The sequence below is a fragment of the Euprymna scolopes genome, chromosome 10 (genome assembly GCF_053919585.1).
Source record: "Euprymna scolopes isolate OS-2025 chromosome 10, ASM5391958v1, whole genome shotgun sequence".
Classification (NCBI taxonomy): Eukaryota; Metazoa; Mollusca; class Cephalopoda; order Sepiida; family Sepiolidae; genus Euprymna; species Euprymna scolopes.
This window is the reverse complement of record NC_136491.1, coordinates 41,769,226-41,796,929: the sequence shown is the minus strand read 5'-3', so window position 1 is coordinate 41,796,929 and position 27,704 is coordinate 41,769,226. Positions and strand designations below refer to the sequence as shown.

At 35.2% G+C, this 27,704-nt stretch overlaps 1 protein-coding gene across 3 annotated transcripts; it reads right to left on the bottom strand.

Annotated features, from left to right (window-relative positions):
* LOC145285938 (uncharacterized) lies at nucleotides 1–27,704 on the bottom strand. Of its 3 annotated transcripts, XM_080134445.1 has the most exons (3): nucleotides 19,863–19,973; nucleotides 19,388–19,426; nucleotides 1–7,615 (listed from the first exon to the last, which is right to left on the bottom strand). In XM_080134445.1, the coding sequence occupies exon 3, from the start codon at nucleotides 7,569–7,571 to the stop codon at nucleotides 6,504–6,506; it is 1,068 nt and encodes a 355-aa protein (XP_079990571.1). In that variant the 5' UTR covers nucleotides 7,572–7,615; nucleotides 19,388–19,426; nucleotides 19,863–19,973; the 3' UTR covers nucleotides 1–6,503. The 3 variants fall into 3 exon arrangements, with proteins under 3 accessions (XP_079990571.1, XP_079990572.1, XP_079990570.1); XM_080134446.1 differs by lacking the exons at nucleotides 19,388–19,426; nucleotides 19,863–19,973 and adding an exon at nucleotides 27,019–27,704; XM_080134444.1 differs by lacking the exon at nucleotides 19,388–19,426 and having other exon boundaries at nucleotides 19,863–20,005.

Sequence of the window (27,704 nt, the reverse complement as noted above, 5' to 3'; positions counted from 1 at the left end):
TGATTAAAATGAAATATTTTATTAATTTTGGAGACTTTTAAAAAATTACAGTGTTTTTGTTTTTGACAAAAAATGAGGACAGATAGATGCTATCTGCTTTGTTGCTTTAATGAATGCCATTAATTTTATCAATAAAGATAAACATTAATATTTCTAAGAATTGGGTTTAACATTTTTCATTCAATTTTCTAACTAGACACTTTTTTATTACTGTTGTGACCGTTATCGGTTTTTGACTTTAAAATAAAAGCTGTAATTTATTTCTTTTTTTAAAGATTACCAAACAATTATGCTACTATAAATAATTACCCTTCATTTTATATTTTTTTTTTACAAATTATTATATTTATCAGGTTACATTATTAACATAAAATTGATAATGTTATCTCTTATATATGTTTACTTTTATTTATTACATTACGTCCATAACTAGTATAGAACTAATAATATATTATATTGTATACATGCTGATACTTTTGTTGTAAAGAAATGTTTATTATTGATTGAATAGAATTTCAATCTGGAAATGTCTTTCGAACAAAGCAAATGTTTTGTGAGAACATTTAAAAATAGAAGTGAAATTTAAAAAAATATTTGGAAAAGAAATGTGTTCTTTTGACATTCAAAGTAAGCAAATACAGAGGAGAATGTATTCCTTTTAATACTTATCATTGGCAAATTTTGGACTTTGAAGTATTTTTATTTATTTATTTTTTTTTTAGTTTCTTACATTGTCTGGAGCGATTTCCATAAAAAAAAGTAATCTGTTTTCCAGCCACTAATTAAAGGAAAGTAACTGTTTATTTTTATTTAGAGTTATTTTCCTTACGCTGCCTCCAATTGTGTTTGTCTGTCTGTGTGTGTGTGTGTGGAGAGAGAGAGAGAGAGAGAGAGAGAGAGAGAGAGAGAGAGAGAGAGAGAGAGAGAGAGGAGCTGCACAAATAAAAAAAAAAGGAGGAAGGATAGAAGTTATGTTACACTTTGGCCTTGGATAATGTTGGGTAGCCCAACTAGTTAATAATAAAATAAAAAATAAAATAAACAATAACATTGTGTACCCCAAAATGATGCCTCACCCCTTTTTGCATTGCTTGAACAGAAGAATTATAGCCAGCATATGTATGAGTCACCAAGTTTGTGGGACCCTTGTTGCAGAACTCAACAACTGCAAACAAATGAAATATTCAATGTTTACTTGGATAAAATGCTTGGTGCTGATTAAGTCAAAATACTGAATCTTAATTGGTTATTTATATTAGACTTCAACCAATTGAAAACTCGTCTTCTAGAGCAAGGCAAATGCTCATGTTATCTACATAACTGAGTGCTCATGTGCTGTCCACACACAGATGTAGTGAGAGACTAACCTTGTTGAATGAATCCTTGTCAATCAGTCATAAGACTATGACATATGAACTTGGAAAGCAAATAAACTTCTGGTTATAAACTCTAGCTACTGGCATCTCAGCAAAACAAGTTAGTCATGAATGTATTTCTAAATATAGTGACAGTCTGTCAATCTCATAAATTTACTTACAAGTCCATATATGTATAAATATAACACCTTCATCTAGACCCCTTAGACCTACTTAATGAAACAACAATTTCTTTGTCTAGACCTTAATGAAACAACAATTTCTTTGTTTAGACCTTTGAACATTTTTGAATTTTTTTCTTAACTCATTACTTTTGGTTGTTCAATAGTATGTAAAGTTGATGGATCAACTCTATCATTACTTTTCATAAATACTTTTCCATTACAAATATATTTGTTTCTCGTTGATAAAGGTCTCCGAAATGTTGAGAATTGATGTATAAAGTCCCCTGCAGTCGTTTTGGAAATTGTGTTGTGCAGATTTATTCATGTGGAACTATGCCTGCGCTTCTGACAAACTGTCTTTGGTGGTGCACAGTCATAGTCTACAATTTATATGTATAAAAAAAACAAAACAGATACAAACATTTTATGCAAGTGACTTGTTAAGTGTGTGCGTGTGTGTTGTTAGGGTCTTGTTGGTAGTGAACTTTATATCTGAATTAAACTCTCGGCTAAGACTTTTTTGTCTCGTGTTGTAATCATTCTCTCAAGTTTTGCTGCTGTTCTCTTTGCCTCAGGCCAACTGTATCCTTTTTCTTTACTGCATTTTCTCCCCTAACTTCCTCTTTCAGTTTCTTCTTTTTTTTGTGTTCACTTTGTCTTTTTTTTCATCACTCCAGACAAGGCATGAAGCTACGTGAAGTAAGGAGTTAAAAAACCCCCAAAAAAACTACTACTTCAAGGACAAAAACTTGTTAATGCTAAGTGTTAGATGAAATAGATTCTGGCATTGTTTTAAAAGAGTAATGTCTTTTTTTTTTTTTCTCGGCTTACTTTTGACGATAGAAAATTCAGAAAGATGATAAAAGAAATTCTTTTATCATCTTTCTGAATTTTCTATCTTGATTCTAACCAGTTAGTAACGGCTCACAAAGTATCACATTAATATACAAACTCTGAAAAGGACAAATTAGGCGAAAACATGTTAACTCGTCTTGGCTGAGTAAAGGGGTTAAAGTAGGATACAGACAAACCAGTCGCAGAGTACTTGAGTGCGCAGTGAACGGATTTAAAAATTCAAGAGATTACATTCAGTAGTATGTATGAAAAAAAAAAAAGAACATAATTTGACACTTTCCTCTCTGGCATCGGATTTATTGAGTATTGAAAAAAATTGTTTCCACAATTTCACCTTAGTTCAAACGAAACCAAGAAAGACATACGAAAAGATACAAAAAAAAAACAAACAAAAAAAAAAAAACATCAGTATTCAAAATATACAATTTGAATCATTCTTTTCCATTTCTCCACAGACGAGTATTCAACAATAGTTTTTGTATTGCAATATGTTCAATCCCGAAAAGAAAATTATCAATTTACTCAAGGTTTTGTATTATATTTTTAAAATTTAATGAATCTTGGATGCTTATTTACATTGATGATCTTTTAAATCAACACATTTCAGGTGAAAACATTATTACGTACTCACGTATCATGTCAAAATAAGTATAAATTCCGAAAATTATGAAAAATGATCCAGTAGAAAAATAATTACAAGTAAAAATAGTATTTATCGAATTTTCAAGTTTTATCATATATTTTAATGTGGAAGAGCTATACGACCAATTCATTATGACAAACTGACTTATCTCCCTTGACTTAAGGGTCCACCGTTTTTAAACAGAATGTAATTGTAAATGATTTTTTGTTAAAAATACATCTAGGACATTTTCTACTCAATCAGTTTTCATAATTTTGAGAATTTATACTAATTTCGCCATAACACGAAAGAACATAATGTTTTCACTTGAAATGCATTGGTTTAAATATCACCAATGTAAACAAGCACCAAATCCTGAATAGAGAAATATCTAGAAAGAAAAATTCGCTTTGAACAAAGAATGCTTGCGCCAAGAAATTTGGTTTCATTGAAGAGTTTTCTTTCATCCATTAGTAAAACATTTCCATTTGAGGTTTCATAATTTTATTATTTTCCTTTGTTTATCTTGTTCAAACTACAATTTGTATGCCAAGAGAGCTAAATTTGTCCATTGATCTGTCACACATAAGTTTAAAATATTTTTATCATTAAAAATACAGATTGAATGGCTACATTTTTGTTAATTTGTTTTTTTTTTTTGTGTTATATTCAGTCATTTATTCAGAAGAAATTACCTTGTATTTTTATTTAGCTTTGATTTTTATATAGTTTGTATTTACCAACCTATCTGCCTAAAATAAAGCTGCAATCCACCAATCAGATTAAATTTGTAACATCAAATTACAAGGAAGGAAAGTGAAGCAGATTTGTCTTTAAACGTTTAAAAGGTTTTATCTCTTACTAGTGGTATTCAGCAGGCAATGTACGTGTAGTGATATCTTATTATTCAAAGATTTTTTTTTTAGGAAATAATGATTTCAATGGTAATGTTTTTAATTTTGCTTTGAAAGAAAAGTAAAAAATAGTATTTTTAATATGAGGTTAAGTAATAAAAAATGTTAGCACGGTGTTAGGAAAAAAAATCTTTCTTACAGGACAGCTGTAAAACAACAAATTGATTTAATGGATCAAAATAAATTTGGATTATTAGAAAAAAAAATGATTTTAAACCTTAAAAAATACAAATAAAAATCATTATTTAAACGTTTAAACCCTTTTTAAATACATTCTTCACAGATATTTTTTTTATGAAATGAAGAAAATTTATTTAAAAAATGAATTCTGTTTTTTAAAAAACCTTATCTATAAATTCCCCTACTGATTCTATATAAAATTGGTGTCTTTTTAGATTCCTTGAAAAATTTAATTCTTATTGAATCTTGTTTGAATATTCTGTTAGAATAACAATTTTTATAATGTACAAACAAACATTGACTTTAATATGTATAGATTTTAAACAAATATTACAAAGTGCCACTTTGGAATGTACTTGATTTTATTTTTGAAAATTATGCAAAAACACTTGTCTACTGTTATAGTTTTTGTTGTTTTTTTTTTATTATTATTTTGCGCGTTTTTAGTTGTAAATACAAGTATTTTTTTTTTTTACTGACATGCTTACCCACTGCAAAGGAGGGGACCTCAAAATGCAAGATTCTTTCTTTCAAAAAAGAAAAGAAAAAGGTGTTTGTAGTGAAGGGGAGTAAAAAAAGTAAATTGTCAAAAAAAAAAAAAAATCCAACTCTTAGTCGGTTTAAAAAAAACAAGAAAACTCACTGACCAACCTCTATAAACATTACTCCTACAAACATTATTAACTCCTGATTCTCTACCTCATCATTATATCATTTTTTTCTTTGCATTTGAATTTTAGTAATCTATAGATATAAAAGACAAAATGTCTAAAATTTAAAGCTTATTGAGTCTTAAGAAGAAATTAAAACTTAGGGAACCTTGCTTTATTGTTGTCTAATGACTAAGGATAAAATTCAATGCAAATCTGAAATATTATAATTTTCATATTAGAAGCTGTGCCCTCTAAACACCCTTCAAAAACACGACAAAGAAACTGAAACATGTGGAATATTTATTAATCAGTATTTAATACTGATTAATATTTAACAAAGACCAGAAATATCTGAATTTTCATGGAGAGTTGCACCACTGTTTTATTTCCTTTGCATCAAATTAAATTAAGCTAAATACAGTCTATATTTGAACTCTTTTGCATTAAGCAGCTGCATTTGAAAATTTAGTGATCTGTTAATTAGGTTATGAGTGAATTTGAAACATACAAATATATATACAAGTTTATAGATGTTGCATTGAAGTGTTTGCAACCTCTAGCTCCTCTTCTGGTAAGCATTAGGCTTCGAAATACCGAGGTATAAAGAACATATAACACCTCCCCAATTAATGTTTTTTCCTTATTTAATCAACAAATTATATATATATATATATATATATATATATATAACTACTTAATTTACTCACATAAATTAATATACAAAAGTATAGATTTATGCGTAAACTTTAAGTATTTACTTCAAAAGTGCTCAATACGTAGGTAGAGCTAGTTAGTAATTTATAAAATATATATGGCGATTAAGCTACATTGAATATTCCACGTTTCATCCACTCTAGGACTCCTCAGGCTTATGCGATGATGACGGTGGCTAAGTGGTTAGCAACACAAACTGAAAACCTAGATGTGCCAAGTTTGAATCCAGTTCCTTCCACAGAAACACTTTCATCAAACCCAAACTTGACCTTGTGTTATATATATATATATATATTAGTGTGTGTGTGTGTGTGTTAATAAGTTATTCAAATTAACATTTTTGTAAGGTTAGTTACTTGGAAGAAATTATCTTGTAGCAGCTATACATCAAATATGGCAAACCAACTTTAAAAAAAAAATCTTACTCTACAGTCACGTTGGGGATGACAGTGGCTAAGTGGTTAGCAACACAAACTGAAAACCTAGATGTGCCAAGTTTGAATCCAGTTCCTTCCACAGAAACACTTTCATCAAATCCACACTTGACCTTGTGTTCAACCTCCTAGGGAGAAGATAAATATATTCTAGAGTCGCATTTTAAAAGAACACGATTTTTTTTCTAGCTTCTCACATCCGTCTTATAAAACAGATTACTACAAAAATTATTAATTGATTCCTTTGTTTTGGTTTTTGTTTGGCTTCTCTTTCTTTTTAGTTTGGATTTTATTTCCTTCTTTTTTTTGCGGGTGGAGGTTTGGTCCGGAAAGATTAATTCATTTTAACTATTAACAAAAATAAAGTTAAAGATGTAGGAAGGAATGATCGTTTTCTTTTCTGTTTGCAAAATTGCAATTAAATAATTATAAAAAATACCTTTTCCCCATCTCTGCTCAGAAAACAAAAACAAAAAAATGGTGTTTTTGAGATGAGGATCGATAATTTGGATTATTCGAGTTACTGTTCTCACTAGTGAAAGCCACATCCAAGAATGGAATCATAGTCCGGATAATCCTATCATGAATCAATCAGAAAACAATGGTTTCAAGTTCTTTTTCATACAAGTGTTCCACATCTTTTAATCTGATATATTCCTTTAAAGCATTCGGTACAGCAACTGGAAGTTTCTGAAATGAAACATTAACATTACAAACAATTCTTCTACGGTACACACTACGTGAAACATGTAGCAAAGAGGGTACTCTTCTCAAGGTAGCCATACACCAATTACTTATATGTGGTCCAACTATTTTAATGTAATCGGTGTGCTGTGAAGACCATCTCCACCCAGCTGCTGTGGCATATAGCACTAACCTCTTGGTGAGATCCAACTGTCGGTGCTTAATATCCCAATGAGATTCCAGATAATAAGCCATACTGTTCACCAACATCCCTAGCTCCTGCCCGCTACACTGACATAGAAGTTTGATAGTAAACCTTGACAAACTTTCGAATATCGGATCCATGGGTTGTTCAAACACGGGCTGATGTCTGTGAAACTGAAGAAGAAGTAGTTCATGAAACTTACAGGAAGTGCAAAACTGGAACGCCGTGTCCGACAGTTGGTAGATGAAACCTGTGTCTCCGAACTTCAACGCCGTCCGGATCACGTACAACATGGCGTCTTTGCAGATGGGTTCGAAGCTTGAGGACATTAGTGTCTTCATGATTTCCCAGTGGTCGACATCCGGCTCCTGTTCCATGCGCCGGTTATAGGTGTAGATAAGAGCTACGTCAAGAGCCGAGCAGTTTTTGATGTTAAGGATGTTCTTGTCACATGATGGGTGTTTGATAAGTTTCTTCACTTGGTTTTTGTGGCCGAGACGTATGGCTAGAATCAATGCAGTCTCGTTCTTATCATTCAAGGGCATGTTCAGGTCAACATTTGCTTCGACCAACTGCTGCAGGTCGGTAGCATTATCAGTGATAATGGCTTGCAGCAGGTTTTCTGGTACTGGGGAGTAATTCTCGTAGATTCTGTTTTCCTGGTTCTCAAGTGGCCGATCATCCACAGAGGTATTCGTGTGGATGGCATCAGGATGCCACATGTTTTTTGAAACGCAACTGTACCATTGAGAAGCATTATTGTTACCCATGGCACCAGGGCACTTGCTGGTTCTTTTAGAGAGAACTGTGATTCCTGAAAAATACAAAATGTAGGATCGTCTTAGATTATAGCCATTTCTGATGAAGCACTGTCATTATCTTTCCATATAATAATACACTAAGTAAATTTCATGTTTGTGAGTATGTTATCACCTTTCACCCGTTTTAAAAAATGGGATTACTCAATTGCTGAATGCAAAACAAAGTAATTTTTAACAATTTCATCTGATGTCGTTATGTTGAATGTTAAACTAATTAAAATACACTTTCCAACAATCAAGCAGCAAGGCTACTGCCATCATCGCCAACAATCAACAATACGATCAACAGCTCCATGAACAAGGACTGCTATCTACATTAAACCGACTATCTCTCTCAACTCAGCAGACAGTGGCACATCCTGACAATTAACAGAGGACAATACCAACCTCACTTATTCATCTGAAGTAAAAGTTTTAATATACACTTCTTCATCTATCTTTCTTGCTTCCATATGCTCATTTATTTACAATAAGTCATACGAGTGGTCGAGATACAACTGGGAACCCTGGGATACGGCATTAAAAATTAGTAACAAAATACAGTATAGTATATAATACACATGTATATAATCAAATAACATTATAAATAACTCCGTAAGGTGGGGCAAATACTGTAACCGGGGGCCTGAAAAACATCATATTCCACATCGTAACCTGAAAAATACCATATCCTAGGGCCACCGTATCCCAAGGTTCTACTGTATTACAAATTAGTGTCAGAGCGTTCAGCAAGATAATTATGGACAGCTACATGGGATTCACGCAATCCAAACTCTTCAGTCTCATCAAGGAACAAAAACAATTATTCAAGTTGAAAGCGGGACCAACACAACCATCTGATTATCTACTTTGGGAAATTCAAATCAACATAGATGCCATGATTGTTCTAAAATCGACTTCCTTAATACCAAACACGACTGCTCAGGAGAATGGCGATTACAACCTAGTAATGTGCCAACAAACTATACAAGACATCATGAGGCAGCAAAAGATTCTCTGTCCAGGAAATGACGTGCACCAGTTCATCACAGCCCTGAATAAAATACATGCAATTGATATCGCACCAGAGCTAATCACCTGTCCTAGTTTGGAAAGCAAATTTATCAAGTCTGCAAAAGACTTGCTCGACCAAAGTATATTTAAGTAGATGTTCGACTCAGACCAGGACGCAACCATTTTCAATCATCTGAAAGAACCCCTAGTAACCCACAGCAGCCAAATGATTACCTTTCGACATCTGAGCTGAGCCTGGGATTTAGAACAGTGACATGGCAAAAAACTAACAGATTTTGTAGGCCGACTCAAAACTAGCTTCAGAGGCTTTCGTCCACATTAAGAGCAAATTTAAAAAGGACAACTCTGAACTATCTGTTGATGGATTAATTTCAATCATAGGCACAATGCTCATGAGCAAAAAAGTGAAAGTATGGAACGTAAACCTGTACGTCACCTCATCAAAATGGTCAACCACTATATCACAATTGGTATAGCATGCAAAGCACAATGATACCTGGACCGTGGTGTAAAGTCTGATGTCACCACCTCACGAGACATGTTTTTCCCTCAAAAACAACGTTGGTCCAATCAGAGAAAAACACCTCACACAACAAACCAACACACCCGATTTAACAGACATCCTCACCCAAATCAAATGAGCATCAACAGCCAAATTGATAGACACCATCGGCAGTCTCGAGAACTCTGTCAGCAAACACCCAATATCCATGTGTGCAAGAGATACCTCAGAGGCCTCTCCTATTTCAATAAACACAACTGCAGATATTGACACCCACCCCACATTCAAACACAGGCCCATGTCATCCGTTGCTACGACAACATACCAAAGGCAGAGGATCAGGATTTTGCCTTTGGTTAGGACAGGATGTGATGCCTCGTCTGACACACTCCAACATCAGTCATCACATCTTCAACTTTCAGGGACATGCTCACTGTTCACCACTCGTCCACTCCACCTTCAACATCAGGAACATGAGCTTCTCTGACATCGCAATGCTAGATTCTGGATGCTCAACCTGCATCATACCAATATTCCAGTTACCAGACGAGGCCAAGAAATATATAACCCACTCTGACATCTGAGTGAAAGGAATCAACAGTAGCATCATCACCCTTGGTAACTGGCTTGTGACATCATGATCAGCAGCCAAGATTCACCCATATTCAGAAATGTAAACATACTGATAACAACACCAATCTTGATTGGTCAAAATATCCTGTGTCACAATACACTCAGCTCTTACTTGATAGACAACCAGAAAGCAAAAGTAGAGTTCAGACGCATACTTGCCTCAGGATGTTCAACACATACAGCCACTATTATATAACCAACGTTGTCAACCTACAATTCTATCTACAGCACCCATACCGATATCATCCAAGATCACCCAACCATGGCACCACGCCCTGACTCCTGCACTCTGGAGGAAAAGCTAACCTGGCTGAAACATCACATGGAACTTTCACTGCCAAACCACCCCAACCAAGATGAATTAGAGACTACGGCTAACCTACTCATCTGCTACACAAACATAATTGGTACAAAAAACAATGACATGGGCACATTAAGCCGACCTATTCAGATACCAGTCAGAAACAACATCCGATTGCTTAAGCCTTGGAAGCTGAGGTTAACTGTGAAATTAAACATATGGTGAACGAAAGCATCATTGAAACTTGCAAGTACCTCAATTTTTTTCTGGGGCCAGGAACCTCTGTTTTATTGATAAGAGACTATAAGCATTCCTCAATGCTGATCATGCTGTACAAACTCTGAACCAAATACCTCTACCAAGCTCATGATGGCAACAACTGTATACAAGAACGCCGATGCAGATTCTTGCGACACATGCACAAAGTGCAAAGAAAATTACAGTCGACACCTACACTAACCCATTGGTCACTGCAAATGGGGAAAGAGACCATTTAAACTTGTCCTCATAGATTTTGTCACAATGCTCAACTTGTAGAGAAAACAATGCATTCTAACGATATTGGATAGTTTCAACCGATATTTTACAGCCATACCATGTGCAAGAGACTGTGCTATCGACATCACCTGTTGATTGTACCAGTTCTTCCTTCGGCACAGAGAAATCCTACGCATAGTATCCTCTAACAGAGGCATGCACTTCATGGAAGAAGTTTACTGACAATTCTGCGACCAGATTTCTATTACATTGGAACTACCCAGCAAAGCTCAGAAACTCAAGCGACAACACTGAACGATGAAGAATGCCCTTTACATGCAAGGACAGAAACTGTGAGTGGACAGACATTTTCGAATTTGTCGGTTTGTCCATGAATGCCACAATCAATAAGACCAACCACTGATGTCTTCCTGCATAATGTGATCATCGGCTGTCACCCAAATATCGATTTACTGACATTTTGCAGAAAAGAAGTAAGGAGCAACGATCTGGGAGCATATGACATGCAAATCAACGTCCTGCTAAGACAGGTTCACCACCATGTCACTCTGGCCAATGATGAAGCTGACCACAAAATGGAGGATAATGCAACTTGGTTCACCAACAAGCACCCACTTCAAGCAAGGGAAAAAATTTTACTCCCATCAACCCCAATCAACTACGGCTCAATCATCCCACCTACCCTGGGTAGGAGACTTCACAATCACTAAAAACAAACAACATGACATATCAAGTACAAAATGAAAATGGCATCACAGCCTGGATCTACCACGCACATATCTGACATCTGGCTCCACGCTCGCCACTTCTACCTATCACAGATCTTCTACCTCCACTATGCAACAATTATGAACAACAGCCTATAAACAACCCTGCATATAACTCCGATAAGAATAGTGCACCATCCTCACAAGTTGACGAAACCAGAAAAATCCCAGCGAGAAGACCAAAGGATAGCTTCCCACACTTTGTTGTGTAAATCTGATTGAGATCGGGTGGTGGGGGGCACTGTTCTATTACATATCTCTTCACATTTACACATGCAAAATGTAAATAGCAGTACCAACAAAATACAGAATTAACAGGAGCAACAATAGTGACAGCAATGGCAGCACTTTAAATGAACCCTGTTCATTGACATAAACAAACTGGGCATATTTAATACATATATGGGCGTCAAAGACTATTTTTTCTGTGTCCTTGTTATTAGCATAATTTGCAGTTCATTTTAGTAAGAAAAATACCAGAAAGAATTATTTGGCTTGAAAACAATCAAGTTTGAAGTGTGAACATCACAGGTCAGCAGTCTCCCAGGATGTGTATTGGCACCAATAATTAATTCAACGGACAAAGTGGAAGCACAAGTTTTACTCGAATATATCCACAAATTTATCAGCATTAACCCAAAACAGACAAATGAACATACCCCTTAGACAGATAACTCCTTACCATGAGTCAAAACACAGAAATTAACATAACCTGGGATACAAAAAAAACCAACTCCCTACTACCCAAGGCTCTTGTGTCTTAAACTATGTCTGTGTGCAAAGTATAAATTTGGCCGGGTACAGACAGCAGCAGCAGTGTGTGTCCAGACCTCAAAGAACATGGTATCATTGTCAACACCTCTGCAACAATTAGCAGCAGTGCCGTTATCACCATCACCATCCTTTCAACAATCAGCAGCAAAATCATCACCATCTTCTCAAGAATCAAGCAGCAAGGTTGCTGCCGTCATCGCCAGCAATAAACAGCTCCATGAACAAGGACTGCTATCTACATTAAATCGGCTATCTCTCTCGACTAAGCGGGCAGTGGCACACCCTGACAACAGGACAATACAAACCTCACTAACGCATCCAAAATAAAAGTTTTAATTTAAACTTCTTCGCCTGTCTTTCTTGCTTCTATATGATAATTTATTTACAATAACTCATTAGAGGGATCAAGATACAACAATATGCTGTTGTCATAGCCCTATTTTTGACTGTCTAAGCTGTTCCTTGCTTGCGTCTTCAATCACCATAATACCACATTCATTCCAGGGGTTGTCCCAAATCGATTTTCTTCTTTCCTCAAATAAATCTGTACATAAATAGATTGTTTTTATTAAAAAAATTTCATTAGCATAGTGGTGGGAAAAAAATAAAACTACAAAGACCCTTCTAACCCTTTCTAAATGGCAGACTCTTAGTAACACCCTTCTAACCCTTTCTAAATGGCAGACGTTCGTTTTCCAGCTTGTTGGGAACCATAGGCAAGCAGGTCAGCTAAACTCTAGATGGCAAAAGAAAAAAAATAGGGTGGGGGAGTTTGGGAGTATGTGATGTTCTTCCAAGATGAATACAATTTGGGGGAGGCCATGGGTGAAAAGGAAAATTGGGAGTAGGCATCTTGGAGGTTTCCTATCGGGGAGGGAGGGGAGCATTCACTCGGCTAGCTAAGAAACTAAAAAAGGCTTATCTTAAAGGGTCTAGGGTCTGATAGGACCAGGAACCGTGTGCACGATGCTCAAGCATGGAACACGTATCCGAACTTGACTCCTCTGCATCCGCACAAGCTCGCTACTTCTTTAAAAAAAACGTGTGATGTAATCTTTTTCTATCATAACTGAGCTTGACGTTCAATTAAAGAACGTCATCAGATCCTGATCAGCAAAAGATCCAACCCCTCGGTTCACATTTAGAGGTGACATTCACACCACTAATCTCACTATGACCAGGGTTGTGAGAAACACCATCCATTTCTCCCAGTCCTACGGTGACCTAACATTAAGGATGATGTAGGGTACATTCAGCTAGTGGGGATGCTTGGGTTGGGATCGATGTGAGCAATACTGCCAGAGTTTGGCTGCATTTGAAGAAAACATGTTCTGGTTTTTCTTTTGCTGGAGTCTTGCAACATGGACAATTTTTTTTTTTTGTTTACTAGGGAATCACCAATTATCAAGGCCACTCGAGGACAAAGGTTAATGGGTGTATGGTAATCATTGGAATAACAACATTGTAATCATTTTGGTATAACTTGATTATTTAAGGGAACAGCTCAACATTGGACTTGAAAACAACCATGTTGTAGTCAGCTGGTCAGGGATATTTACATTGAGGGGGTGCAAGGGCTTGTAGTTCGTTGGAGCATTCACCATTAAAATACTTGTAAAACAAGCAGAGAGATGCAACATTTCGTCGATGGGACAGAGCTGGAAGCATAGATCAAAGTTCAGTACATATCAGATTGGCGACTCTCTTTTGGACCCTGTCCAGGAGTGAGGGACTAGTAGAAGATGCACCGGCCCAAATGTGACTACAGTACTCCATACCTGGGCGAATGGTGGCCTTGTAGAGTTAAAGGATACTTTCAGGCGTAAGTAACTTTCTAGCACGGTAGAAAAAGCCCACCTTCTTCAAATCAACAACTTAGTTTTATGTTTAAAATAAAGTTGTTTTCACTAGAAATATTAAGCAACCGTACATTTAATTTTATTTATTTATTACATTTAAAAATTTTTTATTTTTTTGATTTATATAAATACTAGCATGAGTGCCTGGCATTGCGTGGGTGTTTGGAGGTGTGTGTTGACCAAAAAAAAAAAAAGTGGTTGTAGGAAGGCAGGCTCGAACCCGTAACGTGAAAGAGGAAAAGAATGAAAAAAAAATGTGACGTCTTTGCTGTTACGACCACCGCCAAACTAGAAGTGACATAGGTTTAAATTAAGGCTAGACAATCGAAAAGAGGGGATGACTTTCGAAAATATCAGCGAAAAAGCGACCCCTCCCTGTAGAAAAGTGCCCAGTTGAGAGTAAAAAAATTAATATTTTTAGACAATTTTTCTGTATTTGTCGTCTGAAGGGTCGAGCTTCAAAACAATACTAATCTTGTGAAAATCCGTCACCTGTCAAAAGTTTTAGGCAGACATGCAAACATGCATACATAGATTTATATATTTGTAGCTCAAATTTTCAATCCAAACTGATTAAAAAGCTTGCCCTATCTCTGAATACCCTTTATGTAAAATTTCAAATGTTTAGACCAGAAATTGTCTGAGTAATTTGGTAAAGACCGCAGAGGTCGATTGTTTTTTTTTTTTTTTTTAACTTTGACCCCTATTATGACCCCTTAAGATTTATTGTTTTGGGCTCAAATCAAGTTATTAAGTTAGATCCATGTCCAAGGAACCCAGATCTAAAATTTCAGTGTTTAAACCCAAAATTGGTGGAAGAGTTTGGTAGAGTTCTCAAAGGTCAAATCGTTGAACTTTGACCCCTTAACAGCCAAATTTCTGGCTGAAAACTGATTACAAAGATCTTCCCAAATCTCATTACCCTATATATCAAATTTCGAGTCTGTAGACTGAAAATTGACAGAGTTATTGTGTAGGGAAATGTACACAGACAGACCTTTTCACTTTTATAGATATATAGATAAAGAATCCCCCCCCCCATGATTTAACCTTTAGAGTTAAATTATAATAAGAATCGGTTGGGTGTATTTTACAAGGCATGAACTGAAGTATGGCACTAATTATTTGGTATAATAGATTCTATGTTACTATGAGACTATTCTTCTCATCCTGAGTGTTATCTGTGCAACATTTCTGTCAGATTATCCTTCGACCGTCTTCATGCATCTTGGTTGTTGTTTGGAAAAGAAAGGAGAAAAGTTATAACAGTCAACATGCCTGAAGACGGTCAAAGGACAATCCGACCGAAACGTTACACAAATAACACTCAAGATGAGAACAATCGTCCGATCAATACAAGTAATATAAACAATTAGCACTCATACAAAAAAAAATTCAGAACTTTAATAATTGATTCTACTTTTTTAGGTGATTACATGTAGATACCCTAAAAAAAAAAACTTTCTGAAATTAAGAGCGGAAGATCAGTTTTGTATATACATTTAGTGTGCAATGATCTCCCATTTGCGAGCCCTCTTAACTTTTTAGTTCAGGTAAATAGTTTTTTTTTACCACTAACTAAAAACTCGACTGGCAATGTCGTAACACAACATATAATCACCTAAAGTAGACCCCCCCCCCTCCCCGAAAGGCAGAAAATTTATCTGTCATTAAAAAAAAAAAAAAATAGTTAATTGTCTTAAACGTTATAAAAGCTTGAAATGAAGGATCATTTTATGTAAAATTCTAAAAAGTCTCAAACAATTGCAGTTTTGTTTCTTTCCACCAAGGTTTTCAGTAATCGTCTAAAAAAAAAAGAAGTAAAATTTACTTTTGGAGGGGAAGGCTATCGAAGCTACAAATCTTACAATAATAACGATTTCATGGTAATTTTTTATGATCTGCCCCAGCGTAGTATAGACATCCCCAACCTCCTCATGTTAAGAACGGCTTTCGGAATAAACACCCTCAACCTCGAAAGCCGTTCTTAACATGAGGAGGTTGAGGTTGGGGGGTTATTTCGAAAGCCGTTCTTAACGGGAGGTTTGGGGTATTTATACTACGCTGGAGCAGGAGCAGATCGTAAAAAGATACCGATTTTATTTTTTAAATCTTAAATATGACAGCGAAATTGCACATTTACCAAAATCCGCCATTGTATTTCTCCGGCAGTAAGATTACTTTAAAATAAAAAAAAAATATATAAAAATTACATGCAAAAAAAAAAAAAAAAAAAATTAAATGCTAGTTTAAGCCAGTAATGTCACTAAATAGGGTTTGTGAGTGATATGAGAAAATAAATTTGTATAGGTATTAAACATGTTATCTTAAACATTATTACCTGAGAAGTCATTTCGAGTAAAAAATTAATTTATTTTACCCATCTAAAAAAAGAAATGCATGATTAAAATGTGTAAACATTGAATGAGTAAAAATCAAGATGGCTGTCACCCACAATTTCATAGAGCAAGTAGTGGCCTTGACCTTGCGATCAAAAACTGTTGTTTACATTTTTTTCTAAATGGGATTAAAAAAATCGTTTTAATTTTTGTTTAAGTTTATTTTTGGTAAATATGCAATTAACATGATAATGATAATAATAATAAGAAGTCACTGTGTATTTATCAAAGTTACGAACAGACGAGAAACGCACGCACAATGTGTGTACTTAGCAGAAAGAGGGGAAAAAGAGTGACATGTATCAAGAAATATATGAAATTTGAAAGTGTTTACATATTTTCTTTTGCGGATCGGAATAATATGTCGTTGAGGAAAGAAAGAAGAAATTAAATTTGTTGGGAAAAGAAATATTGATTTTTTTTTAATTAGATATTTTATTTTGAGTGAAATCGTTAAATTTGGTACATTATTTTTTTTTTATTTTAGCACTTGTGCATTTGTGTAGTTTAACATTCCCAAGCAAATTTAGAAAGCCATTCTTAACACGGGGAGAGCTTACGTTCCGCGGAACAACCAATTTACTCGGGGATGTTAAACTGCAATAACACACACACACACACACACACACACACACACACACACAGACACACAAGGAATAAAAAAATCCGGTTAACTAAAAATCGGTTCATGAGAAGTTAAATAAATACAATTTAAAAAAACACAAAAGAAAAAACAACAACAGTGAAATTGTCCGTATAAATAAAGGAAATGAAATAGTTTATTTGCCAAAATTACTTGGAATCCGACAAAAATTAACGCGGTTTAAATTAATTACGTAAAGAACACAACAGAATAAAAGAAGGAAAATACAATAGAAATAAAATCTGAAGAAATAAAATCATTTAAAGAACAAAACAACGAAAAAGATTAGTTTATAAAAAAAATAAAAGGCGATGTTGACTAAGATTTTTTTAAAACTTTTGGTTGAGGCTTCTTTTTTTTTTTTTTTACAATGTCCAACAAAAAATAACGAACCCCGTGCTATTTTTTCTTTTTCACCTAACAATTTAATTTCATAAACTTTAAATTGTTAGATGAAAGTACAAAATAGTTACATATATGCAAAAAAAAAAAAAAAAAAAAAAAAAAAAAATGCCACCCCCTCCCGATGTTAAGAATAAGTTTCTAAATAATAAATTTTAACAGGCTCCGTATGTTGCATAAGTAACAAAGTTAGAAATAAATTGAAATGAAACTAATTGCTTTAAGAAAAAAAAACAAAAAAACTACAGTAAATCAAAACGAACAAATAAAAAAAAATAAAAAAACTTTTAAAGTTTAGTAATCACAAATTATTTCCGGTAAAATCAGTTTAGTTATTTTCTTTTTTGTTGTAAAGAATACCCATGGTTACACCCCCCCCCCCTGCAATCCTATTTTTTATTTATGCGATTACTCACAAAAACTTGGAAATAAAATAAACAAAAACATATTTATTTTAGAATTAATTCCAAGTGGGTGGGGAGTTATATGTTCACATTGCAGGAACTGTAATACCAGGGTCGGAAAGTGTGATTGAGTAGTCAGTGCCCCCAATAGGGGGTGGGGTGGGGACTGGGGCGCTGACCTGGTCAGCCGCAGTAAGTGTGCCCGAGGCGATTAAACTAAAAAGAGAGAAGGCAAAGCCTGGGAGGATGGATCTCCTAGGACTACACAGAACTAGGCCAGTATAGGAATGGTCTAAACCTCTGTTGATTTTGGGGGCCGAGGATGGTGGGTGATCATAAATTCAGCGTAAACTGATTCCGCATTTCCGGGCCATTCTAGCTTTTTAGGGCAGCTTATCCTAAGTTTGCCTGGCAATTACATAAAACACACACACACGCACGCAACCACCTTAAAACAAACCCTCCCCCACATAAAAAGATAAAAACACAGGATTTATCGGCCATAGAAAATATATAAGATGATTAACTAAATGCCCTCAAACCTTAAAATGTACTGAAAATAGAGGAGGGGGGGTCATTTTACTTGAACTTTATGAAACTCATCTCACATTGTAAATTCAGGAAAACAAAAAATGTTGTTTTTTTTCTCTTCAAAAAGTTTTTTCATAGTCTTAACACGTAATCGCCTAAAAATGTACAACTGCGTTTTCTGGAGAGGAACTCGATGGTGAGGGTTAATCAACAAATAACACCTTATTTATTTACTTTAAACCAAGTTTTTAAAACAACATCAAAAACAGTAAATTAGAGCAAGTTTCATGAAATACCGAAATGAAGACCAGGATGGAAAATCTTTCAAACCCTGTCGAAACAAGGGTTTGGGCAGTGGGGACAATTCACATTCATAATTTCTAGTTAAGGACGGAACTATTTTTTAAACATAAAAATCAAAGAAAATATTATTTTACCCTTTTGGGGATTTCTAAAACTTTTAAACAGAAAAAAAAAAAAAAAAAATGGGGAAGGTTCGTGCCATTAACTATGGATTCTAATTATGCGCCTTTAACTCCGTTTCGACTTGTTTATAAAGATGGCAACTATATTTTTTTTCGGTCTATAATATTTATTTCGACGTTTGTCGTTTCACATATAAGATAAAACTTGTCGTAACATGATTTTTAATGTACTTTTTTTTTTCTTTCCTTTTTTCCAAACCCGTTTAGAAATTAATCAAAAATTAGTTTTGGAAATGTAAATCAGAAAGACTTTTTTTTTTTTTTTTTTTTTGAGTGGGGCCAAACTTAGTAGTATATGGGCTTTCGATCGAAGCGGAAAAGAAATCCTCCAAGACTGGGGCAATTTTTAATTTTGTTCCAGAGTACCCTTTTTATTTGAGAGAGAGAGAGAGAGAGAGAGAGAGAGAGAGAGAGAGAGAGAGAGAGAGAGAGAGAGAGAGAGAGAGAGAGAGAGAGAGAGAGATCATCTACATTTAAAAAAGAAAAAAGATCATGTTTGATTTTGTCCTCGCGGGGAGACAAGTAAATCGAAACATTAAACAAGATTCTTAACTTTGTGTCGCAGTCGCAGCGGAAGAAAATTCGCATTTTTCTACAAAAAAAAAAAAAAAAAAATAGATATACGGACCGTGCTGAAAATAATAACATTATTCAAAGAAACCTATTCATGGGAAGAGGGGGGGTCTTTTTTTTTTTCAACTATTCTGTACTTTCACCTAACAATTTAATAAACAAAAGATACCGTAAAAATGGTACAGTACAGAAAATGGTCCCAAATAATTTAAGAAATAACTAAGCATTGTAAGTGTCACCGATTACTGCGCCCGGCAGCATGAACGAACACGATGATGAATATGAATGTGCAAATAAGTTTATTTGATATTATATTTATGGTCCATAATATAAATAATAACAGTTATTATTATATACGTATATATATATAAAAAATCAACAACATTGCCTGAGGCTTTATAGAATAATAATAATAATAAAAAAAACAATAACAGTAAGAATCGCATATTACGTACCATGACATCGCGAAGACGGTGACAAGGGAAAATGTCACCTGTTGAAATTAAACAGAACATTAAACAACAACCCAGTTGAGAGTGCGCGTCCGACTTCCTCAAAGTTTGTGTGTACCCCCCTTCCTCCGTCTGTCTCAATAAGCTTGTAACTTTAACTAAATAACTCATTTTAAAAATGAAGTCTATCTAAATAATAGCTAATACTAGTTAATCTCTATAGAATTTCCAACATTTAAATTCGGAAATTGTTGCTTGAATTCTAACTGCCCTTTTTTTTTTTTAATTCGGATTATTCAAACTATTAGTTTCATCTATTCCCAACGTTTCGGCCGATGTAGCCTCCGACTTTCTTCAGACGCGTATTTTTTAAAATTTTCTTTTGAATTTTGGAATCTTCAGACGGAATTGTGAACTTAAGCCAGTATTATTGTAGATTATACAGCACAATTACGTTATGATACACCAGTTCTCGCCAGATCACCAATGTTAAGCAACAATGAATCTGCGCAGTAAATGGGTGACCATTTGGAAAGGATAGGCGCTGTCGCCGCTGTATGTACACGGGGGGAGATGAGATACACCCCTGAATCAAGACGATCAAGCAACGGGAAACTACCGTCTTTACTTGTCTTCCCGAGATTATCATGGCTCTACAATTTGGGGAGCCATCGTCGCCGACGCTGTTAAAATAGCAGGGCCGCTGCAATCTGCATGCATGCGTACTCTTCTCCGGTAGTGCCCCAAATAAAATTCTACTATTTTAGGCATTTGAAAAACCTGTTTGAAAGAATTTTTTTTCTCCATATTTAGAGTCACTTTAGCATAAATCTTGCATCAATTCATTCCTCATTTCCGGACCATTTTAGCATTTTACGGTAGTTAATAATAAAAAAAAATTACTATGGAAGGTAAATTCGATGCATTTTTCTTTTCTTTTTTTTTTTTTTTAGGAAGGTGCTGCTCGCTGTGGACTTAGTTATTTTTATAACTTCGAAAAGGGCTCCATCAATTACGTTTTATATTAGTTTCAGGATAAAACTTAATAAAATCGGAATGAAATCTAGGCAATTATTATTATTTTTTATTTTATTTATTTATTTTTTTTACATAGGCATCACCACTTATCAAGGCCCAGAGACCACTCGAGGATAAGGGCTAAGAGTGGATAGTATCATTTGAACAATATAGTAATTGTTAGTAATGGAAATTCGGTAAATTATTAACTTAAGTGGAACGGCTCATCAAGAAGTTGTTTATGTTGGACTTGAAGACAATCAGATTGTAGTCAGCTGGAAAGCAGGAAAATGGAAGACAGTTCCACAGGCATGCAGTTCTAAGAAAGAAACTTTTTTCATGGAATCTACGTTTAGGTTTAGGCATGGATAAAGAGTGGGGGAAATTATTGATGGTGTTTTCAGCAAGACGAGTGTTTCTTGTGAAAATTTGGCGAGGGGGGGGACCATAGATTGAAGCTCAGTCGAGCACTTGCCATGAAAATAACGATAAAGCAGAGACAAACTCGCAACATCTCTTCTGTGAGATAGAGGTTGCAGAGAAGAGAAAAGGACATCTACAAGGCTACAAAGTCTATTTTGAACTCTATCAAGAGAGGACAAATCCTTTCTAGCAGCTCCTGCCCAAATGTGGCATCCTTGGACGTACCTGGCTCTTATATAGATAGAGAATTGCATTAGTAGTGAGATATCTACTGGATCGATAGAAGGATCCCACCATTTTTCCAGCGGCCTTGGCAACAGATTTAATGTAGGTGTTCCATTTCAGATTAGGAGTAAAGGTCAAGCCCAGAAGCTTGTCAAAACATGAGGCCTCCTGAAGACGAAAGCCATTCATTTCAATTGATGCCAGATGGGGATCAGAATGTTGACGATGTAAAGATAGAAGCTTGGTTTTAGATCCATTAAAAGTAACCAGCCACTCCTTTCCTCAGTGTATCATGTGCTCAAGATCAGAGGAGAGAGAATTGGAGAGAACTTGGTCGTTTACAGTCTTAGATGTGCTACCATAGATGGTAGTGTCATCAACTGAAATGTCTACGAATGATGTAAGGATGTGATTTGGAAGATCATTAATGTAGATCAGGAAAAGGGTTGGGCCCAGGATGGATCCCTGAGGGACTCCAGCATAAATACTGTGAGCTTCCGATTTCTGCCCATCAACTACTACTCTTATGAACCTATCAGAGAGAAATGATTTAATAATTGAGAAGACATTTCCAGCTATGGTATAGCTGGAGATCTTGTGAAGTAAACCTTTATGCCATACCCTATCAAAGGCCTTAGATATGTTAAAAGCAATTGCCCTAGAAAGGTTGCCTCTGTCGAGCGATTCGCTAATCCTATGAGATATAACTGTAAGCACATCTGCTGTAGATCTAGCAGAACGGAAACCATATTGAGTGTCACTAAGAAGGTTATTTCTGCTGAGATGGTTGATTACTTCTCTATTTAACACAGATTCCAGCAACTTATTCATGACGCACAGGAGACTTATTGGCCTGTACTGAGAGGGGGATGAACGATCACCTGAATTCTTAAATACAGGGCATACTGATGAGATTTTCCAGGGTGATAGGAAGCAATTCTCCTTAAGACAACGTTTAAACAGTTTTATAAGTATGGACACTAGTTTTAGTTGAAGTTTTTTGAGTACTATAATTGGAATACCGTCAGGGCCAGTTGCTTTACTGGAATCAAGGTTTTTGATTAGCTTGGCAACATCACGAACAGATATTTGTATATCACATAGCGTGTTTTCTGATACAGGAGGAAATATTGGGAGTTGGCGGCCTTGGTCGCAAAGGGTAGAATTAGCTGCAAAGTTCTTGGCAAAGAGTTTGGCTTTGTCTGATGCTGATGAGATTACCTCAGGTCCATTTATGATAGTTGGGATAGAGCACACACTTCTGTTCAGGATTCTGTTTGCTATTTGCCAAAACTGGTGGGAACCAAGCTGCTGCTCAGCTACTTTGGACTTGACGGACTGAGCATACAACTCTCTTGCGTTCTTTATTACTTTCTTACAATGGTTGCTGGCAGTCCTGAAAGCGGCTTTAGTTTCCATACATCTATTACATTGGAGGCAATGGAAAAAGTGATTTCTGTGCGCAATGGCAGCAGCATATTCTGGAGAGAACCATTGCTGGCTGTTAGGTTTTTGCTGGAACTTTTTCGAGGGTATGAAATGGTCTATACTTACAATTAACCATTCTGTCAGGTCTGATACTATAGAGGATACATCCTTTTTAAACAATGAATACAGCGGTAGATCTGATATAAGTGTACGGAAGCTATCCCAGTCAGCCATAGTGTATCGATATACTGTATGATGTTCCATAATATATTCAAACATCATATCTGTAAGAGAAAATTAGAATATATATATATATATATATATATATATAGAGAGAGAGAGAGAAAATGGTGCCAAAAAATATATATACTATTTTATATTCAAACATTATATGTACAATATGTCTTATCATTGTAATGTGCGTAGTAATGTCATGAAACTATTTTCATACGTGCAATCACTGTAATCTCTTGGCGTAGGTTGTTTAGTTCTCTCCCGCTGCAAAAGCTTATGCACCACAGTCGGAAAGTAGGATTGAGAAGTCAGCGCTCCAGAGGAGGAGCACTCTGACCTGCAAAAGACTTCCTGGGCAGCGCTGTCGGCATTCCCTGGTGAGGGCGCATCAAGCGATTAGCAATAAAACAACCACTTCTCAAAGAGAGAAGGTAAAGCCTGGAACTGCACAGAACTTAACTTCAACTGTAAAAAATCCACAGGAACCAGATCATTACTGGAATGCTCTAATCTCTGTTGATTTTGGGCCAATTCATTCTCTGGCCTTCTTCTAAATCATATGCAATATTATCATGTTTTGAATTCCAATAAATTTAGCTAACAAAGTTTCTTTAGCATGTTGCTCATAACTGAAAATACTATAATTCAAAGCGATTCTATTGTTAATCAGATTTGAAGTGGAACATATATAGCATTTGATCTGTTATAGCTGTAGTACTAATATTATAGGTACTAATCTGCTAAGCATTTATTTTTAAATTGTCTTTCAACTTAGTAATTTAGATCTTTTATATAATGCTCTGTTTTATGCCCTTTGGAAAAACAAATTTAAAAAAAAACTCAAAAAACAAAAGGGCAGATGAATTATTCTTTAGCATTGGTAGGCAAGCATCTAAAAATAATGTCTCAATAAAAACACTAGGCTCCATCACTTCAATGTGTAGGTGCCAGGATAGCATTTGAGCAATAAAAATCTTTCCTCAAATAAGGAAATTAATTCCAAAGAAAATCAGTTGCATTTCATTTTAATTTAAATGTTGGAAGCTTGTATGAATGGTTTGACACGGTTGTTGAGTTTCTTGAGAGATGTATTGTCCTGTATTGTGTCTAAGAAACTCGTTGGAGAGGCAAATCTGCTGGAATGGTTATGGGAAAGAATGCAAGTGGTATAGGTTGTATTGGCTTAATGGTGATGTTTTAATGAAGAGAAAGATGGATCGATAAAGTGATTGAAGTTTATCATGTAAGTGAGCAACTCATTTCTGATGAAGTTGATGGTTGGTGAAGAAATTTTCACGCCTACATCTATTTATGCACTACACTGTAGTTTGAGTTAAGATGCGAAAAATAAGGTTTTCGATGGGCTTACTGCAGTAAGGATTAAAATTAATGAAAAGGGAGTACTTGATTTGAATCAACATGTTGGAAAACTCATTATTTTTAGGGGTTACATAAAGGAAATAGATACGTTGATAGGAATATGGAGAAAGAATTTTAGAATTTGATCTTGCAATCGACATGTTGGTTTCAAACACTCCTTTTAGAAAAAAGAGAAAACATCTCATGTGGAATTAATACCTGGTGAAATTATTGTGACAAAGCGCAAAACAATTATTTACAATTTCATGCTGAATGAAAGCTCGTGAGGTAAAAAGGAAATTTATCCCTAGGAGAAAGATGTGGAGGTTGAATGAAGAACATGTGTGACATGAGTTTAGCGATCAAATGATGGGATGTTCATCTCTCAACTTACGAGTAATTCCATTGCATTTATTACCAATGCTTATAAATACTACAAAAATCGGATTGCACCTGAATCCATTTGCGAAATCTGAGCTGGAAATCTTTTTCTCTTTCTGGGGGATTCCAACACAACAATAACATTGTGTAACACTCAAAATCTGTGGCCATTTTTATCTGTGCAATGGTGTAGAAAACCCATGTCTAGCCTTCGTTTTTGTTGCATTGGATACAGTTTTTTTTGCAAAATTATCACTTTCGAGAATTTTGCGAAGGATCTTAGTGATGAAGATGGTAAACAGTGGAAGGTTGAAGAATACAGTGCTGAATATAACTGATAAGGCTTTTGGGTGGACGGTATAGGGTGACATGGTGTGCAAATGAGGAAGTTGAGAAGTTATAAAAAAAAAAGAAAAAGTGGAAACAATTGATTCAATGCTTTAGTAAATATTGATGTGTATCTGGAGGGAAACAAGAAGAAGAATATACACAGTTAAAAAGGAAGCTGAGAAAGCCAGGTTTCCAGATATACTATAAAGGGATGACCAAAAGAATGAAGTATTCAGGACAGCTAAACAGACAGCAAATATGGATATTGCTGGAAAGAAGTGCATTCGAAATGACAATGTACTTTTAGCAATGTATGAACAAGACAAGCGAGGTACTTTGAAATTTCACTATGAGAATTTGCAGAGGCAATATCTGGTCCAGCTATAAAAATTGAGAAAAAACAATGGTATATGAAGCTGTAAGTGAGATGAAGAAAGATAATGCTTAAGGCATAGTTGCAGAAGGCTGTAGGTGAAACAAGCATTGAGATGATAACACTCTATACCAATCTGATCATCAAAGAAAGACTGGGAACTTAATACAGTTGTGAATTGTTACATGGTTAAATGGAAAGCACTACATATAGATGACTAGCAGGGAGGGGGCAGCTCGGCTTTGCCCGGTTGTAAAATACGTTTAAATATGATATTTTAATTTGTCCAGATTTCGTATATATTATTATAGGACTGTGATTTCAAAAGTAAAAAGAAAAATATTTGTGTGCCATCAGCTGGAATCGAAACCAAAAGCAAAACTGTAGCATTCAAAGCTGTTGATGTTACCGCTGTACCAATGTGATAAGCATATGGACTAATTAAAAATAAACTAAGATGAAGGTACAAAATTTATAAGGATTTTTTCAATTTTGACCCCTTCAAAACTATTTTAACCGGCTAAAAACCCATAAAAGAACAGTCCATAAAAAATCCAATCCTTTGAGGCCCCTAGCGCTGCTCTGTGACTTTTAGTTTCGGAAGAGATAGTTTCAAAATATGGAGACACACACAGACAGACAGATAGAGAGACAGACAGACATAGTGAGTTTTATAGAAAGGGGGCGTCTGGCTTTGCCCGGTCATAAAAAATGTTTAATATGATATTTTAATTTATCTAGATTTCATATATATTATTAAAGAGCCGTGATTTTTCAAAAATAAAAAAAACAGTATTTGGGTGCCATCAGCTAGAATCGAAACTGAAAGCAAAACTATTACAACCAAAGCTGGTAACATTACCACTGTACTAATGTGACACACATATAAACTGATCAAAAATGAAAAATAAACTAAGATGAATGTACAAAATGTATAACCAGTTTTACAATTTTGACCTATTTTTGATCCCTTAAAAATTATTTTAACAGGCTGAAGACTCATAAAAGAATGGTCCATAAAAAATCCAACCATTTAACACCACTCTGCGACTTTTAGTTTCAGAGGAGATAGAGTTTGAAAATATGGAGACAGACAGACAGAGATATAGCCTTTTATATATTAGATTACAGCAGCTGAAAGTTGATGGATCAGGTCCTGAAAGTGATTGAGAGAATTATTGAACAGCAAATAAGAAGCCAGATAAGTGTAGATGAAATGCAGGTTTCTTTCATGTCTGAGCAAAATACCACTGACATTGTATTTATCTTTAGACAAGGGATTTTTATCCTGGGACCCCAAAATCAACAGACCATTCCTGTAATGACCTGGCCCCTGTTGATGAATATTGTTGGCATTCTTTTCTTTCTAGAAAGACACTGGATACTTACAAGAGGGATGATATGAAGGTTGCCAACATCTCTAAGTGAAAATGTTTCTGTGGAATGAGCTAGATTTGAACTTGGTACATCCAGGTTGTTAGTTGGGATGTTAAACACTTAGACACCGTCACCTCCCTGCTGCTCCTGCTGCTGCTGCATATTCATCATAGTGAATCACTGTTTCATCCAACAAAGCTTCTGAAGTCAAAGGTGGCTGCTGGAGTTACTATCTTACCTTGTAGTGAAGGTAGAAAATAAGGTCCCAAGTTTCATTGAGGAACAAAACACATTCTTTTTATACAGCCTAATTAGTTGCTGCTGATTATAACTTCACCCTGGTAACATCTGCTTAGTCAGTGGAAATGACTATACACAGAGAAACGAAATTGTATTTCTCTCTGCAACTTGAGCTGTTGAAAGATAAAATATTCTGGTCTATTGGGAGTGTCAACTCAAAAATTTGCCATGACGAAGCTGTTTTTTTGGGTTTTTTTTCTCTCTCTGGATGAAATTCAAGTGTTTTAGAGTGTGACTACTGGTAACATCTGCTTAGTCAGTGGAAATGACTATACACAGAGAAACGAAATTGTATTTCTCTCTGCAACTTGAGCTGTGGAAAGATAAAATATTCTGGTCTATTGGGAGTGTCAACTCAAAAATTTGCCATGACGAAGCTGTTTTTTTGGTTTTTTTTT

Bases quoted from the DNA above. Each gene is read 5' to 3' on its own strand.
- LOC145285938 (XM_080134446.1), bottom strand. From the start codon at position 7,571: ATGGGTAACAATAATGCTTCTCAATGGTACAGTTGCGTTTCAAAAAAC.